Source organism: Rhinolophus hipposideros (assembly GCF_964194185.1).
Source record: "Rhinolophus hipposideros genome assembly, chromosome: 19".
Taxonomy (NCBI): Eukaryota; Metazoa; Chordata; class Mammalia; order Chiroptera; family Rhinolophidae; genus Rhinolophus; species Rhinolophus hipposideros.
The window spans coordinates 54147945-54166785 of NC_138065.1; the positions used below are offsets into that span (position 1 = coordinate 54147945).

General features: G+C 47.5%; 1 protein-coding gene across 2 annotated transcripts in view; it reads right to left on the reverse strand.

Moving 5' to 3' along the window:
- ATF6 (activating transcription factor 6) overlaps window positions 1-18841 on the reverse strand; it is a 94500-nt gene that overhangs the window by 57039 nt on the left and 18620 nt on the right. For both annotated transcript variants that reach the window (XM_081025890.1, XM_081025891.1), the window contains 3 exons: window positions 10753-10938; window positions 9918-10009; window positions 470-598 (listed from right to left, as the gene is read on the reverse strand). In XM_081025890.1, the coding sequence (XP_080882016.1) occupies window positions 470-598; window positions 9918-10009; window positions 10753-10938 (407 nt within the window). The remainder of the gene's footprint in view (window positions 1-469; window positions 599-9917; window positions 10010-10752; window positions 10939-18841) is intronic.

The following is an 18841-nucleotide window of genomic DNA, read 5'->3' on the forward strand; positions in this document are numbered from 1 at the left end:
AATGATACGTAATATAAAATAGACTACATTAAGAAACGAGTACAAGTGTCATGGCAGAATATAAATAAATCACCTAAAACTCAGTTCAAAACGAATGTGCATTTGGTGCTTTCAAATGTGGCAAACTTGTTTGGTGTCTCTTATTCAGCATTTGTAATGAAAAAAGCAAGAGCGTCAAATTAACGGGCTGATACTTACTCAAATGTGTATATATTGTGTGTGTTTCAAGATGTCTGTTAGTGCATATAAACTGAGATTTTAAGATCACACCTCTACAGGAATTCTAACACTGGGAAAGGTCTCCGAAAGGAAATTTCTTTTCAAAAGTGATCGTAACAGGAAACTACTGACAGCCTCAGGAACCTGTCTGTTTAATATTTAGCAACTGCGACTAAACAATTGGGATGTAAGCTGCCCGACAGAACGCTGGGTCAGCCTCTGCACGCCAGCTGAGCACACAGCCCTCTACCTGTAGCTGTTTTCCTGGGAACCGTCCGGCGTGTCTTGAGCCTCTTTGGCAGAAAATCCCAGAAGACGCCGCCTCTGAAGTGCAGGGTTCACACCAGGGTTCATTCTCCTGGAATCCTGTTCCAAAATGCTGAAAATGTAAAAACGCAAAACAGTAAGTGAAACAAAACTGTGTCCCACCTGCTCTGTGTAGCTCTGAAGCAACCCCGAGTTTCTGGGTAGGTCCAGGGGCAGAGCAGGACAGCACAGCACGCTGGTGTGGCCGGCTCACGGCCTGGCATCTATGCACGGGACGATTCAAAGAACACATTTACAAGTACACAAACACCTTACAAACTGTTGGACAACACTGGCATTCTGTATCTTTTAAAAACATTGTTACGTATGGGTATAAAGTAGAAATAAGTACAGTGCGCATATAAACAATTTTTTCTTTTTCGATATTTTTTTATTGGGGAAGGGGAACAGGACTTTATTGGGGAACAGTGTGTACTTCCAGGACTTTTTCCAAGTCAAGTTGTTGTCCTTTCAAGCTTAGTTGTGGAGGGCGCAACTCAGCTCCAGGTCCAGTTGCCGTTACTAGTTGCAGGGGGCGCAGCCCACCACCCCTTGCAGGAGTCAAAAAATTGAACTGGCAACCTTGTGGTTGAGAGCCCACTGGCCCATGTGGGAATTGAACCGGGAGGCTTCGGAGTTAGGAGCATGGAGCTCCAACCACCTGAGCCACCGGGCTGACCCTAAACAAATTTTAAACTCAGATAATAACTGAAAGAAGGTCTCCTGATACTGCAGGCTGGTATTTCCAATAAGAAAGTACCTCAGATGCAGGGGGTAATTGCTCTTTTTAGCAACAGTCACATTAATTAGCCTTTCATAATCCCAGAAGGCAGGCATCAAAAAAGCTAACAAAAAATTATTATAAAAATACTTCTATTTTTATTTACATGTAAAAATGTCCTCTTTACTTCTTTTGCTTCACTAATACCTTCATTCATCAGTGTATGTCCTCTTGATGGACATATGTAGTTTGGGGCAAGCAAACACACACACACACACACACACACACACACACACATACACATGCGCGCACACACACACGCACATGAAAGACCACAATAGTTCTTTAACACTTTTAACTCATTAGTCCTGGGCGTAGAGGTCTGTACCATGGATTGTGTGTGTGCACTGTTTTTGACACCACGCACACAATTTACTCCAGTTATAATCTTGAAATTGAACACAAAGGGGACGTACTGAGGGCAGCACAGCAGATTCTACGCAGAGAGAGACAGGGAGCAGGAGGCTGAGGTGAGCAGAGGGCCTTGTAGCCAGGTGGCTCTCAAAGGATGGTTCTCCGGGGGCAGTCCTGTGCCTCGGATCTGGGGGAGGGCCGACCAAAAGTGGCCACCTGTACTGTTGATGGATGACTTGTCAGTTAAACCAGCTTCGGATTATTCCTACTTGGATGTTTCCAAAGAGCCCTCCGATGTCCTTGCCCTTCCCCCAATTTCGGCACCATGACGACTGGCCTTTCGGCTCACAGCTCATGGCTGCAACACGCAGATGCCCTGAGTTTCACTGTCAGTTCACTATGCTCCAGCTGTACTTACTTCTTGGCTACACCGGCCAGATATCAGTTTGGACGCTGACTGCTCTGGCTCATACGTGTCACTATTGTTCCCAACGGCCACGCTGCTAGAGATTACCACAGTGTGACGACAACTGTGGTCAGCATAGCTACTTCAGAAACTTGACTCTTAGGTGAAGGGCTCACTCGACCTCAGTTAGTGGACTTAAAAACACGACCTTTCCAACACCTTCCTTCCGTCACACAGTCTACAAAGCACGTCAAGCCAGGCAGTGCATCAGTGCGGAGGCAAACATCACGATCCAAACAGGCTCGGAGTCTCAATTTTATTACCCACCCACTGGCCCAGGAGGTATTTTGAAAAGGTAATATATTAAGAAATTTTATAAAGAATCTTTTGAAGTTGTTCACTTATTTGTTTAAGGGTTTTTTTTTTGTCATTTGGCCTCCTCTCCCTGCAGTTTTTAAGTATGAAAATGAAATTTCTCTTAAGCGAAGTTACAGACAAGTTGACTGTCCAATTCCGCTCCAAAAACTATAAATGCTTGAACCCTACAAAATGATCTACATAAACTAATTTTAAGCATCTGAATAACTACAGGTTTGTGTTTCCCTTGTTTTTTAATATTTGAAAAACACAAAACAGCTTTATTTCACTGCCAGAATTCAAGATTGTGTTAGCACAATTGTGACACCACAAATACTAAGACAGGAAATTGACAGGCCTTGTAATGGACACATGTATGCAAGACTGTGAGAAAGTTACTGCTGACGTGAACCTTTAGACTCTTAGCCTGAGTGTTTCAGCGTCATTCGATGTCCAGTGAGGAGAAGCGAGGACGCAGAGTCACGGGGAGGGGAGGATGCTGACCGCACATGTTAGTGACCACAGCTCCTAACATGAGCAAGGCCGTCTAATCCAACTCCTTCCGTGATTAGCTGACATCAGGTTCTACTCAGTACTTTCAAATAAGCGAACAAACACCAAGAAAATACAAGTCCCTGTGTCTCTTACAATCAGAAGCATGCTTCTCCTTCTTGCTACCACAAGGCACAAAATAACCTCCCACCGATACACCTGGACCACGGTATGTGCCTGTGGGCCTGAAGAGAGTAGGTTAACAAACACGGGCAGGTCATTTCGAGTCCCCCAAAGGTCTGGAAAACGTATGACAAGAACTGTGACTTCCAGCCACCCTCTCCCACCTCTGTAAACACCTGTCCAGGGTCCTCCCTCTGCCTGGATGCCCTGCTCCCCGGTCAGCCCGACAAAACCCTTCTTTCTTAGCAACTCAGGGCTACACTTTCTGACTGTCCACCATGTACGTGTGCTACGCACGCTGTGCAAGAGGCTGGGGGTGTAAACAAAGGAACAAGACGGAGCTTCTGTTCTTAAAGACGCACAGGAGTCTACAGTGGTGAACACAGACACAGCAGCCAACGACCAGTAACAGGTGTGAGTTACTGGGTGTGTGAGTTCTGGGTGTGTGAGTTCTGGGTGTGCAAACGGGATAACTTGGGGGCACCAGGAAGAAACACTTAGCCCTGCCTGGGGGAAAGCTGAACTTGCTCACGCCACTCTGAGTTCTGCGATCACGAGTCCCTGGCTTCTCTTTACCGCTCCCGCACCTCCACACACCCCCATGACGCAGCACTCCGATCTGAACTTGGAACACACGTAATCACACTCTCAGTTAGTCTGCGTTTCCCACACAATATGGTACTTCCTACAAGGTCTATAAACAGCACTTTTAACACCGTTCAGTGATAAAGTCATTGTGATTTCCTCTTTGATCTGTGGGTTATTTACACTGTGCTTTTTCATTTTAGTCAGACACAACTCTTAGCTGTCACCTTTCTGTTGCTGATTTGTGGCTTAGCGGCACTGACTGTGAACGCATCTCTGTTTGTCTCTGAAGCTTGTTGACACTTCTCTTATGACCTAGTACAGACTGATTTTTAACATTTCATATATGGTTCTAAAAGTCTGTGCACTGGTAAATGCAGTGTTCACTCACACGCCGTTAAGTCACATTTGCTAATGCTGACATGCAAATTTTCAATGGCCTTGCAGGTCTTCCGGTCCATGTGGTCTATGGAGGGGCAGGTTCACTAAAACCTCCTGCGATGCCACTGGAATGTCAAATTCCCCCGTCCTTCTGTCAGCTGTTGTTTTCAAGACATATTGTTAGGTACGTGCTAGTTTAGCATCACTGTCCCTTTCTGGTAAACTACACTTTTTAGTCACTGTGTAGTGACTATGTCTAATGATGCTTTTCTTCTTACAGTACGTTTGTCTGATAGAGTAACTCCAGCTTTCTTTTCGCTACTATTTGCTTTTTCCATCCTTTGACTTTCAGCTTTTCTGTAGCTTTATGCATTTGGGTATTTCTCTTGTAAACAGCACAAAGGTGAATTTTGTGTTTCCACCCTGCAGGCTGAACACCTCTGCCTTCTAAGAGCAGCATTCCGTCCATTTCCACTTACAGTGATCTCGAGTTATCATTCCAGATTCACTTCTGCTGTTGTATTTGGAGCTTCTGTATCCAGTAGTGTCTTTCCCTCCCTTTCCCTTCCTTCTTTTGGACAAGTCTGTCACCTCATACTATGATTGTTCTTCTACTAGATTTGGAAATGATACACTCTAATTATATTGTTAGGGGTTACTGAAATTTTTTCTAAATGCCAATGTAATTTAATAATATTTTTGCCTCCTTCCCCAAAGGAATAGCAACTGAGTGCACTAACTTCAATTGCAAGCCCTCCCCCCCCCCATGTGCCGCAGCACCAGGGAAATCACTCCCATCTGCTGCCTTGGCCTTACAAAGAGACTGCTCTCAGCCTCTCGCAGCAACTTTGTTAAAGCTCCATCCACACTTGTTGCTTTTGTTGCTGGCCATTCATTTCCGCATCTCAGACCTTCTTCTGAGGTTATTTTCCTTCTGTTTAAGATTGCAGGGTCTTACTTTACAGGATGCCCCCTCACTCTGGTTCTTCACGATAAATTTGGGTTACGCACGTGGCGTAAGTGAGCTCGTGCCCATCAGCGCACCCTCCAGAAGGCACAGGCGTCGGTGTGCGTCCTGACTGGAGATGTCGTTCTGATGAAACCTTGTCTCTCCTGGTGTCTCTCATGTTTCCACTGCGCTGTCTCTGTGTCACATTCTGCACAATTTCTTCAGACCCATCTTCTCATTCACTATTTATTTCTTTAAATGTGCCTATTTTGTTGTTTTAAGCTGAGCACTGTTTTTCTCATTTTAAGTATTAATGATCACATTTCCAGGGGGTTTTTTCCCCAAAATGTCTTAATTCCAATAGACCTTTGCTTCTCAGTCATTAATTCCCTCTTTAACATTTTTATTTTACATTTTGTATGTGTTATTTCAAATATCTACAGTCTTTCAGAGTCTGCTGCTGCAGTTTGTCACTTGCTCTAATTCTTGTCCGTGGCAGACTGTTTCCTGGTGTGTTTAGTGACCTGGGGATGAGAGGGGGCTGGACTCATGCACAGCTGGAACTCCACCTGTGACTGTTTTCAGGGCTTTCCGCTGACAAAGGCTTGCTTCTGCCAGAAGCCCAGCGGTACCACTGACACAGGGCCACTTAAACTAAAGTTTTGTTTTGGGCTTTTAGGGGCCATCACCAGGATGTAAATTCAGGCTCAAACGGGCACAAGTTGAGGCTTGTGGAAACAAATTCCCTGGGAAGCCAGTACCAAGGTAGGTACTTATCTACAGTCCCTATGTGGTATGCAACCTCCTTTTTCTCTTTCAGCAACCAAGAATGTCATTGTCTGTATGGCAGGAGGACGAGGAGGCCTCACTTGTGACTTCCTACCTTGCTTGATTCCAGAACTTTCTTTCCTGTCACCAGACTCTAGGCCAAAAGCATAGGAAGTAAGTCCAGAACAAGCACCACTTCCAACGCTAGCTGACCATATGGATTCATACTATCTTAGTATTTCTGGCCTCTGAGAAGTCCTTCTTTTTTCCTCAGTTCAGCCATGGAGTAAGAGTTCTGAGAATGTGTTTCCAACCACCACTGCCTGGTGTAGGGACAGAACAGCAGTCCTTACGATCTCTTGGACAATGGGGGAAGAAAAACACCTCGTGGTATAGTAGAGAAGGCAGAATTTTTCACTCTAATTTTTAAAGAGAGACCTGGATTAAATCTCAGGTTTTTCAACTATAAAGTATGACTAAAACTCGTAGCACCAACCCCAATGGGTAGTCAGGAAAAAGGGTTTCCCCACGTGGCCCCTTACTCCTACAGTCGCTATTGTTATGGGCCCAGAGTGGGCGGGATGCTGGAATCCTGCGCCAAAAATAGCTGGGTGCCTTCTTTACCAGCCACAGGACATCAACAGTCAGCACAATTAACTTTTTAAAGGCTGCTTATCTCCTTTGTCTGTGTGATAACTACTCAGTGACCCAAAACTCTTCAAACTGGCTGGTTTGGCAGCACAACCCTGACCAAACTCTCCTCCTTCAGATGTGAGATGTATTTACAGGCACCACCAAACGCCTTCGGGAAAATCGCCCTGAGGCAGACGTGCATTTGGCAGACCTGTGCGTACATATGCTCTCACCTGGCCCCGTAGCGACAAGGCACCAAAGCCCCATCTACACCGACCCTCTGAGACCTTAACAGCTTTATTACGGTAACATGATCTGCTCTGAGAGCTGAGGTTCCTAAACATGAAATGCTCTGGAAATCTCTGATTAAAATGTCTGTTTGGCCACACTGAGTTTTGTGGTCCCTGAGAAAAGTTCACGGAGAACTCACTACCTGTTTTTCAGAAGCCTACAGAGTTTCCAGACCAATTGAAACATAATAACGCTTCTTGCAGAGGGCCAATAATTATCTTCCAAATGGCACTCGGGATGTTTCACTGCGGAGTCCCCACTCTTCTGGCCGCCTGCCAGCCTGAGAAGGTCCTCAGTCCTGAGTGATGGGGCAACCAAGAAAGGCTTCTGCAGAACAGACACGGGGGCAGCTGCACCCACAGAGGTCGGGGGTGGGGAGGTGGCAGCGTCCACACCACTGCTGCTCTCAGCTCCGCTCTCCCCCTGCTACGCCAGGTTCTCTCTTAAAGAAGCAGTTCCTGGTGCTCAGGAATTTCATGCAGTCTCTTTCCGGTTCCCCTCGTGGGGCCTGAGGCATCCAACTTGCTGAGATGCTCTCCTATCACTTCATGGCTTCCAGCTCTGCTCTGTGCTGCTTTTCTTCTATCTAAGCCTTTTAACGTGGTTTGTTTTTCTTTTTTTTTAATTTGAACAGTTCCTAAAACTCCCCCTACTTCTTGGCTTTTGGTTCCTAAAGCCTTCACAGATCTTCTCTGGCAGTTCCTCAGGATTTTCAAGTATTTAAACTTTTCCCATTCTTAATTCCAGTTTGTACCGTCCATCTAACTTCTTGAAAACAAAACTTCGCTGGTAAAACGGAACCAGCATCTCCTCCTGTCACGATGGACCCATCTACTGCCCATGGAAGTGACACCCGGCCCCACACGTGCCCTTCACCTCAACAGCGGTGACCACTGCCAAGTCATTAAAATCCGCTGTTCCTCACTTTTCTTCCAAATCCCTATTGACTCACGAGGGCTTCTGCGGCAAGACGTCTCCCAGCACCACCCTCGCGTCCTGCAACGGGTCCCTCGTCTCACGTGCCCGTGGACGCCGTCGCGGAAGCCTCTGTGAAGGCCACGGTCACCTGAGTCGCGTGCTCCTTCAGGAGCACGGCGCATCTTCACGTGACGTCTACACAGTCTCCCGCACAGCACAGCTGTTCACACATGTGCGTCTCTCACGAGACTTTGATTCATGTTGGCAGCCCTGGCTCCCTGCTCAGTAGCTGGCAAACAGTCGGTGTGTCTGACTGAATCAATGCATGACTACCTCCTGGGGCCTAGGTAAGAACTGCGGGCTGTGAGCACACGGGTCTTGAGAAACAGCAAATAAACACATACAAACACTGGATCTGTTCTGGGGGAACACTTGTCTCTACAGGACAGAACTGAAGAAGCAGACGACGCGACCTGAGACCTTAGAGCTGCGATAAAATACGCATGAGAAACAGTAATAGCATAAAGCCCAACACTGGAAGAAAATGTCTGCGACCGACTGTGTAACTGGTGAGAAGAGGCTGAAGACAGCCAGAGCTTTCTTAAAATCACCACTAAACTGAAACTATGAGCTGAAGAGAAAAGGAAGTCCTTCCAGCCTGGGGATGCTGTGCGTCAAGGCCCAGCAGCAGAAGTGGGTCAAGGGCAGCGGAGCGAGCTCAGCAGGCCGCCCGTCAGGGACTAGACCCGCGCGTCACGACAGCAACTCAGGCCAAAGGGAAGGGCCTTTGAAAGGGGAACATAACTAACTGAAGACAGGAAGAAATGTAATAGCTTACTGAGAACTGTGGGGAACTCATTCACTCAGAGCACAGGTATCTACTGATGGACTCCCGTGTGCCAGGCACTAACAGTGAAAACCAAAGAGAGAAATCTCTGCGGGGCAAGAAGTAAAATAAACAAGTAAATTACACAGTCGAGTGGAAGGTGAGATGTGCTGCGGAGAAGTGTCAGGAGGAAGCGGTAGGGGAGGCCCAATTTCGAGAAGCTGGTAGGGGACACATCACTGAGGGTGCCTGTGAGCGAGCCCTTGACGGGGGAATCTCTGGAGGAAGCATTCCAGGCAGTGGGAATGACAAACATGAAGACCCGGCCAGAAATTTCTCCTCAGTCATGCCCTTCTCAAGGCCTCCCTCAGAGCCACCTTCGGAACACACAGAGCTGACTGTGTCGGCCCCTGCTGGGAACGCAGGTGGGGTGGCACAGCAGATACGGGGCCCTTGCGACCTGGCCCCACTGATACCTCCAACCACATGTCCCTCACGCAGCAGATACCGGAGCTGTCACTGTTTGCTGGCAGTGTCAGGGCACTGCATAACTGTGCCTATTAGCACGCTATTCCCTCTGCCTGGTGTGCCTTTCCCATCCTTTCCACCTGGCAAACCGTCATCCCACATCAAGGTTCAGCTTCCTCTGTGGGGATTTCCCTTATCACTCTGTCAGTCGACAGAGATGCCTGAGCCTCTCCGTACTGTGGACCTTCTCCTGGAAAACGTGACCTTCAGGGCTCGGTCCCTCCTCACAGCACACCCATCACACCCCTGCAGCCATACTTGCACATAGCTCCCCTCCCAGTGGTCACGGCACCTGTGACGCCGGTGTCTAGGACGCCAACGTATCTCTGCACTACCTGTGCATGGAGAGTGGCAACCTGAAAGAGGTCCTCGGAGACCTCTCTGAATTCTAGTACTCGGTGACTCCCCTAAAGCGGCACCCCTCTAGGTGTGCTTAGCCACAAACCTGCATCAGAATCAACGGGAACGTTCACAGGCACCGAGGTTCTTGACTGTCTCTATTGACCTTGTGCCTGAGAAACAGACAATCACGAGCGCAGCTGCTTTCCAGCTCGGGAGGCAGACCCTGACGCCTCACGGTGGCCACGCACCACACTGAGGCAGGGCCATGTCGTCGCACACCCACGGGAAAGGCAAGCGGCTGGGCCGTGCCTGAGACAAGGCACCTCAGGGGGAGCTGGGACGTGGACTCCAGGCCCTGGAACCCTGCTCATCGCTCCGCCCAGCAGGGACCCGTTTCATGATCGAAGCTCCTGCACTAAGAAGCATGGACCCTGCAGACCCAACTGGAGGACACGGAAGGGGAGCTGCACTCTGCTCCCCCTCACCTCTGAGAAGAACGAAATAAGTCTGCTTTTCTCTAGCTTATGACCAGAACTAGAACACTGACGAGAATTTAAAGGCTTAGCATTAGTATCGAAACAAATATCGACTCACTCACCTCATGGGTCCACAGTTCAGTATGATAAACGCCAACAATATCATCACACAGATGGCTCTGCGCTTTGGACTGGGGACTTTAAGCCGGTGATTCTAGAAGAGAATGACCACACGAAAAACAATGAAACCTCAACCTCACAGAAAACAGCTCCTGAGACAGGAACGCGCCCCTCACCGCCCTGTGAAGGTTTAACCAAACCCAACTCAAGGTCAGGAAACAGTGCTTTCCTGAGATGACAGCAGACCCATCCGAACTCCCTTCTCGGCAAAGAGAGAAAGGTGGAGAAAAAACACAACAGCCTCTTCACTCGAAAGGAAGGAATTCAACTACTGCACATTCTTAGGGGTGCTCAGAAACTTCTGACATGCTTCTGTGGAAGTGCCCTGTCCCTTAGCCCACTGTTTGCAGAAACACAACAGCTGTCGGGGCAGCAGGGACGCCTGCAGGGGCATGTGACTCATGGTTCAGAGCTGTGCAGGGTCCTGCAGGGCACACACTACATGAGCAGGCCCAGAAGGATGGGCCTCACTGGCCAGCGTGGCAACAAAGTAGGAAGCAGAACGGAGGCCAGGGGGAAAGAGACAGGATTCACTGTGTTTGCACTGTTTCTTTTTCAGAGGGCTGCTGAGTTTAGTGAGGAAAGAGTGAGGGGAGCAAGGAGAGGGCGGCTGGTGGGTGCAGACCAGACGCTCGCTCCAGGCTGGTCTTTGCAGGGCAGTGTGCCCTCTGGCCCAGCACCCTGGCTTCTTACAGCTGAACTTACACTGTCACATCCCTGCTGACTCACAGAGAGAGAATGGGGCCGCCCGGCGCCCCACCCACCAGCAGCACTCACCTCTGATACCACCTCATCCAGCTGCCGCTTCAGCGACCCGTTCTCCTCCCTCAGCCGCTCGTTCTCCGAGAGAGCAGCCTTGAGCCGGGCCTCCAGCCCCTGCATGTACTCCTTCTTCTTCCTGCGCGACTGACATGCGGACTCCCGGTTCTTGATCATGCGCTGCTGTCTCCTTAGCACGGCCATCTAGGGAAAGTCACACTGGTCAGCAGAGTCTCATTTTCACAGTTATTTTTAAACAAATTATTCACACATACATTGTTTTGAAAACTATTACTCAAAATACAGTAAAATCAAGTGATTAAACGAGACTTTCTGGGAACTGATGGGAACTGATTCCTTCCGGCGCTTTCTAAGGCTTGTGTGCTACTCTTCCAGTTCCCCTTAGAGGCTCAGCAAGTGTCTGACGTACAGATGTTACGTGTGCAGAGAACCTGATAGTATCTCAGGCCCTGAAGAGCTTTCCAGAAGCACACACCCAATCACTCATAATGCCACCTGTACAGACTCTCATCAACTCAGCCCAGGGCCACCGCAGCAGCCGCCTAACAATTTTTCCCCGACATCGGTCTCCCTATCCACCATTTCTAAGAAAACCTTCCCCACCAAATCACTTTTATGTTGCTATGCTAGGGCAAAACAAGCTAGTCCTGCGTCCTAGCAACCACCGGGGCACGCAAGGCCTCCGTCCGCCATGTGACGGCGCTAACTCCACAACTACCCAAACCACAGCCTGACCTGATGTCCACTCAGGCCTAACCCGTTCCTTTATTCACACCATTCATTCCCATCTGGAATGCTGTCTCCTCCGCTGACGTAATTCTAAGGACCCTCCCAGCTCTAATTCTGCTAACCCACTCGGAGTCTTGGTTTCCTCTGAACATTCTGGGCCCTTACAATGTGGAAGATGCACCTAAACACTCTCGTGGTCTCGCCGGTTTCATGAATGTTAACTCTCTCTCTCCACCTAGATTTAGACCGAAACCATGTAATTCTCCTTTTTTGTTTACTACCCAAAAGACCTACCACAGTCGAAACTTACTGAGCAAAATTAGTTTTCGCATGTTTTCTACACTAAGTTATGGAAACTATTTGTTACAGCATTAGTCTAATTTATTTGGGGGAGGGGAAGAGGTAGCAAAATTAAGTCCATAAAAAGCACCAAAAAATGTTAAATCGATTATTTTAACTACACAAATGACTGAATTACTGACACCTAAGTTTTGTAATGGACTTTAAAATATAAACATTCTACTGTGGGGTGTTCAATAGCTCTTAGTGAGACCAGTAAATAAAATTAAACAAATACTGATTTCTTCTAGAACAGCACACCCCCACCCCATACTACGTTTCTCTGAAACAGAGGTATCGGAAGCCAACCAAGGGGTCCCTCAGCAAAACACTGTCAACAACCTTCCAATCAGAGCCCACGAGGAAAAGAAACACTACGTGAGGTGGGGAAAAGGGAGTTTTTCCTTTTTATCCTTTTTTAATAGAAACGTTATGTTACAAGGGTGCTGCCTCACACAACCTACACCTATAAAATTTCCCTGTGGAGTAACTGCCCACTCTCCACTGACACTACACACGCACGCACGCATGCACACACACGCATGCACACGCACGCACATGCATGCACACGCAGCTGAGCAAAGCCATGGACCGCTGCTCGCCGGTGTCAGACCCGTCCCTGGACAAGGCCGCTCTGCTTCCTGCAGGTCCCTCTGTGGGCGTCACCATCACGACAGTGCCAAGTCCATGACACACTGCACACTAGAGTGACAGAGTGCACAGAGCACTGGCAAGCCCATCATGGGAAACCTGGGCAAGCGTTTACATGGAAACTACATAAAAGGCGACCTCACTTTAGAGGCTCATTCATCTGTGGAATGTCGGGAGGCTTACAGATGGCATACCATTTACTAAATTTCAAGCAAGGATTAGGGATTTCTATAAACAATGAAAGCACCTGCATATTATACAGCATTAAAGCTTCAAAGGCTGTCAGTGCATATGCCTCATGCTAAAAAAATGAAAACCACCTGTGGCCAAATATTCATTTCTTCTGTGGAAAAAGATATAATAGTTCTGAAAATAAAGTCAATCCTCAAAGCTACCAATAAATACAAAGGGTAAAGACAATAAAAATAAATGAAACCCACAGGAATCACGAAACAGAGTTGCAACTTTATAGCTCAGCTCTCTGAATATATAACATTTAAAGTATTCTGCACTTCCTAGACAAAAAAAAAGTACAATGTGCAGACTAAACACTACACACACACACACACACACACACAGCTACAGTAAGCACATAACACTCGGGAGTTATAAAAAGACATAAACACATGACCTTTAGAACTCATGATCAGGGGCATAAGAACCTCAGAAAATTTTAACCTACCGTGTTTCCCAAAAAATAAGACCTAGCCAATCAGCTCTAACGCGTCTTTTGGAGCAAAAATTAATGTAAGACCTGGTCTTATTTTACTATAAGACTAGATCTTATACAACGTAATATACGACCAGATATAATATACCAGGTGTTATGTAAGACCAAGTATAATATCATAGTACAATATAATATGAGGCTGGGTATTATGTTAACGTTTGCTCCAAAAGACGCATTAGAGCTGATTGTCCAGCTAGGTCTTATTTTCGAGGAAACGGTAACACTTTTAGTCCTTGAAAATCAGTCTTTAACCAGCTTTAACCTATCAAAATCTCTCTTCTATTAAAAACTAATATTCCTTCACATATTTGTAAAATCATGCCCTTCAAGAATATACAGCCATTGATACTTTCATTGGACAAATTTGCTATTCGTCTTTGTCAATTATCTATTCACATAGTATTTTGTCCATCTGATTGTGGAATTAACTCACAACTTTTCTCACTGATTTGAAAATAGTTTAAAAAAAACTATGGAACTTATACATGTAAGTTCAAATCAGCATTATTCATAATAGCCAAGAAGTGGAAACCATCCAAATGTCCATTAGCTGATGAACGGATAAACAAAATGTGGTCTGTCCAAACAATGGAGTAAGACTTGGCGGTGACAGGAGCACGTGCTGACCGCGCTCAGCTACCACAGGCATGATGCTGGGTGAGAACTCATTCACAGAAGGCCACACTGTGTCTAAGCCCACTGACACAAAATGTCCGAAACAGGCCACTCGTACAGACAGACAGCATTCTGGTGGCTGCCAGGCACTGGGAGAAGGGTGGGGGATGACCGCTAATGTCTGCGGAGCTTCTTTTTGAAGGATGAGAGTCTGGGATTCACCAGACGTGATGGTGTCACTACTCTGTGAATACTCGAAACACCATGAAATCGTACTTTCAAAGGGTGAGTGAATTTTACCTCAATGAAGCTATTAAAAAAATACCAACAACAAAAGACTGCGTGGGAAGCTATGGACTCGCTCCCCAGACCCACGTGCACACGAAGTCTGACAGACAACCATGTGAGGGCAGGGCGACGTGAGGACCGGGGACCTGTGCAAGGGACACTGAGGCCCGTCGTGCATTCCTTTCAGAAGCCCCGACTGGCACTCTCACACCTGAAAGAGGAAGAATCAACTAGAACGACCCCGCCGGAGGGCCCCTGGCTCACATCTACCTTCTGACTCTCCAGCTCTAGGAAACTCCTACAGGTGTACTTGTACAGGAACAAAATAAAGACCACATTCCTCAATGTGGAATGTTTATAAAGAACTGCAAAATCTGAAACAATTATGGAACCCCTATGATACAGACTACCACCCAGCAATTAAAAGAATAGGAAAAGTTTTTACATGCAGATACAGGACGCTCTCTAAGAGACATTACATGAGAAAAGCATGGTGCAGGACGGCTATGTACAGCATATACCATTTCTGCAGAACAGGTAAATAGGTACCATTGTAAGTACTTATAATGCTCAAGAACTGTCTCAAGAAGGACACACAAAACACTAGTGCCAAGGATTGCTTCTGGGCAGCTGACCCGAGTGGCTGGAAAGCACCTTCAACCAGTGTGGAAGGACTGTCTCCTAATGAGTCTCCAAGGGCACGTTGCAGGAGGGAGATCAGAGAACAGAGAGAGACAGACATATTTAGTTATTTATATGAATCAGCATCCTTCTAAAAAATAATTATTTTTTTAACCTTATCAAGATGCCAAACTGAAAAATACAGAAGAATGTGGAAGTTACCACAACATAAATCTAACCTAATGTAATACATCAGTGGGGGGAAAAAAAACACCTCTGTTCACTTCCCTTTCCAAAGCTACTGTAACCACAAATAAAATCACTTGCCAAAAATTTTATTCAAGATCAATTTTCAGAAGCCCCAAACCTCCATCGAAAGAGAAACTACAAATATTTTAACAAAACATGTTTTCCTTTTACTTGCAAAGAGTCACTGGTAGTAGGAAAGCCAAAAAGAAGTAATTTTTTACTAAAAACTGGACAGCTTTTCAGATCGCCATATCCTTCCGGACACATTTGTTCTGATGGACCCCTCTGCTTTCCAGCGTGGAGGAATATCATGGTCTCAAAATCTTTGTTGTTAAAGAATTCAGTCACTGAAAAGTACTATTCAGTGTTTATCTCCTTAGATCTAAGCCAGCCACAGGATTTAAGGATACTCGGCTCACTCTGACCTAACACAGAAGCTAGTCTTGGATCTTACAAATAAAACAAGCAGCTGAAGTGTCAGAAGCTGTGCTTTGTTTCTGAAATGGAAAATAGGCACTCTTCTTTTTTCTAGGAGCTCCTCTGCATTGTAAACAGATTATTTTAAGTTCACATTTTTCTTGAAAGAAACTGTGGGGGGTCTCTGGCGAGTCACGCTCCTGCCAAGTCCTCCTGGGTCCAGTGAGAATACAAGGTTCTGGCCACTGTGATGAGGCCATTTCTCAGGCTGTTTCCAGCCAGGACCCATGAGATGAGGTAACGTCTCCCTCTGGACAATGAGGAGGCTTGGTCACTGCTTCCTATACAAGTAGGAGATTCCCAAAGCTCAGCATCCGTCCACACAACAAAGGAACACTCACATGACACCCACCGGGGCCACCTCATGGCACCTGAAATTTTGAACTTGACTGCATAACACTGTCTCCAGGAACCAAGAAGCAAAGTTCGCATCTGCTATGCCAGGGGAATCAATCCCTTCACACCATTTCTAAGAGCTGCAGGCAATGGAAAGGCCCCCTCCCCACCCCCAGCATCCAGCTTCTCACGATGGCTCTAGTGACCCAGCGCAGGGACAGCACAGGGTAGAGACTGGGATGGAAGGGGCCAAGGCCACGAAGTACAGAATCAGAAAGGGGTGCAGGGCAGAAAGAGTTTGGGAAACGCTCAGCGGGGTGAATGGGTGGAGAGGGAGGCCGGTCACCACAGCCTGTGCCCCTCCACCGTCCTGCCACCTGAGGTGCTTCTGGTGCTGACCTAGCTTGGGATCATGCTTTCCATTGTTCCCACTGACTGGTTTCCATGAGGGGGTTTTGCTCCACCTTTGCGCTCTGTGGACGATGTAGAATATAATTTCACCACGTCTTTTTTCCCTGGTCTTTTGTCCCTATAACCAAAACAATGTAACTCCATGACCTTGAAACTGGGGTCGCAATGTTTCACGAACGTCATGGATTATGACGGGTAGGTGGTAAGCGCACTGCCGATTTAAACAGACTACTTGTTTTCACGCCCCTGGTTTGCAGTCTGGCAACAGTCCAGAGCCTTTGAAGACAGAGTAGCACACTGTCCTGCGATGGCATCTGAGCAGTTCCAAGAGTGCCACTTATGACGAGGAGAGCATATAAGACAGCTGCACTGAATGAGAGCCTGTGCTCATTTTTTCCATCAGGATCAGAGCCAAAATCAAATCATACTTCTTGAAAACTTAGGTGCAGTTTCCAGACTCAAAGATTTACCAGCAAAAGGCAGGAAGAGTGAGATGCTAATCTGAACCAGGCAAAATGTTTCATAGAGAAAATGCGGCCCTTAATGCAGTTTGCAGTCACGGTGTGCTGAAAACGCCGCTGATGGCAGGAGCAGGCCTCCTGAGAGTGAGCCCAGCCAAGCAAAAGAACAAAAAGGTAGCAAAAAGAAGCCATGTCAGCATTTCAAAGCCACAAAAGACTGATACGCTTTTTTCCTTTTAGCTGAATTACAACTTTTTCACATTTTTTTGTTTAAAAGCACAGAACGCAAGTTTGTCTTTTGGGCCACCTTGAACCAGGAACGTATGCTCATTCCGATTTATCTAACTGACAGGGCATGAGCCCAGGAGAAGCATGCACTACCCAGACCAACCCAGGTCTGAGACAGGCAGTCCAAGCCCCTCGTCTTCCGCAGGTGCTTCTGGAGCAGACCACTTTGGGTCCCCGAGTGGCCTCACCGGCTGACAGGACTGCTGTTTCTTCACGTGAAATACACCTGAAGCCAAAGCTCTACCAGAAAGCTCGCTCTGAAGAGGCTTGGCTCAGCCCTGCCGGGCTGGCCAGGGAAACCCTAGGGCAGGCTGAGCAGCACGTGCACTCAGGGTGGCCAGGCTCCCGCCAGGCCACGCACTACTTCAGTCTTCCTCTCGTAATGCTGTCAACTAACTTCTCAAGAGTAATAAGAACGCTAGCCAATCAATACTGCTCAACAAGAAAAGCTCATGAGTGCTGGGTCTGGACCCCTCGTCTCACACGCCCCCCCCAACCCCTCAGCACTGAGTCGTCATCAGGAAACGACCATGTTCTCGGACTGCCCTCCCGAGGGCAAAAGCAGAGCAGACATGGTCTTTCACACCAACAACTTACAAAGGACCGCGGGCTCACAATTCACAGAAATGTTGAGACCTCAGCACCCAACGACAACTGCCGACATCAAGAAGCTCACTGTTCCAATACCCGAGAAGCCTCAAAGAAGGAAGCCCGCTCTGGTTTCCACACAGCGACCGTATCGACGAGTCTCAGGACTGGACTTACGGCCGTTCTCGGTGTCCTCGGGGACGGCCCAGGGTCAGGAGCCCGTCTTCCGCAGGACAAGCGTCACGTCCGGGACGACGGCTCTGTCTCCAGCCTTCGCCTCCTCACTGACCCAATCACCCTGCGCCAGTCTCCTCCTGAGACGCGGGTTCTGGACAGCCCCCCTCCGGGCTCTTCCCTGCTCTGCGCCGTGGTCGGAGCGCAGACTGACATGAAGTTGGTATTTTTTAAAAGCTGTGGTAGACGATTGACCTATAGTTTTTAAACCCTCTTTACTTTTTCTAATGTCTAAGATAGTTCATACCAAATATTTTAAACGTCCCAGAACATTACATAAAAACAGCTTTGACTACTTCTCATTGCTACTTCTCTTTGGGACGATTACACAAGAAACACTGAAATTCATAATTTAAAGAGTATTAAAAGGACATTTAAAGGATCATTTCTTTTAAATCCTCTTTCATCATTCTGAACCTTCTCAGTATCCTGTGAAAGCATATTCTTTTGTATTGGTTGTACAACTTTTGAATTGAAAATATCGTGGAGTATAATCAGACTTTTGTTACTGTGGTTCACTTACTGTAGAAATTTTCCCAAATACCAAAAGGAGGGAACGCTCACACCCAACTACCACGTCTATCAACATTGGGCCTGGGCCTGGCTCCTGCACCCATCACCGCCCCACAGAGTGTTTTCAAGCAAATCCCATCACCGTGCCATCTTCAGCTGAAACACACACGAGGTACAGAGCCTGGTATGCGCCTCGTAGGGTCCTCAGAACACACTAACACAGGGACCAGGCCTAATCCCACACGACCGCGTCTGTTCTCAGGCGACACTCAGGATCCCCCCTCGTGACACGGCACACGCCGCTGACAGGGCCCCGTGAAGGATGAGGGCCGCTGCGTGTTCCATTGTACAACACTCCTGCCAGGGTCTTCACAGCACTGCCAGGGACTGAGGCTGCTGTCTGGGCAACAGTGGGGCGACTCCACGACCACGCGGGGGGCTGACACGCTGGGTCCAATCTGGGGCACAGACCAGCCCTAGTCTGATAAACAACCTCACATCAGTCACAGGACTGTAAAAGTACTCTCAGTACCGAAGAAAAGTAGAATAGCAACAC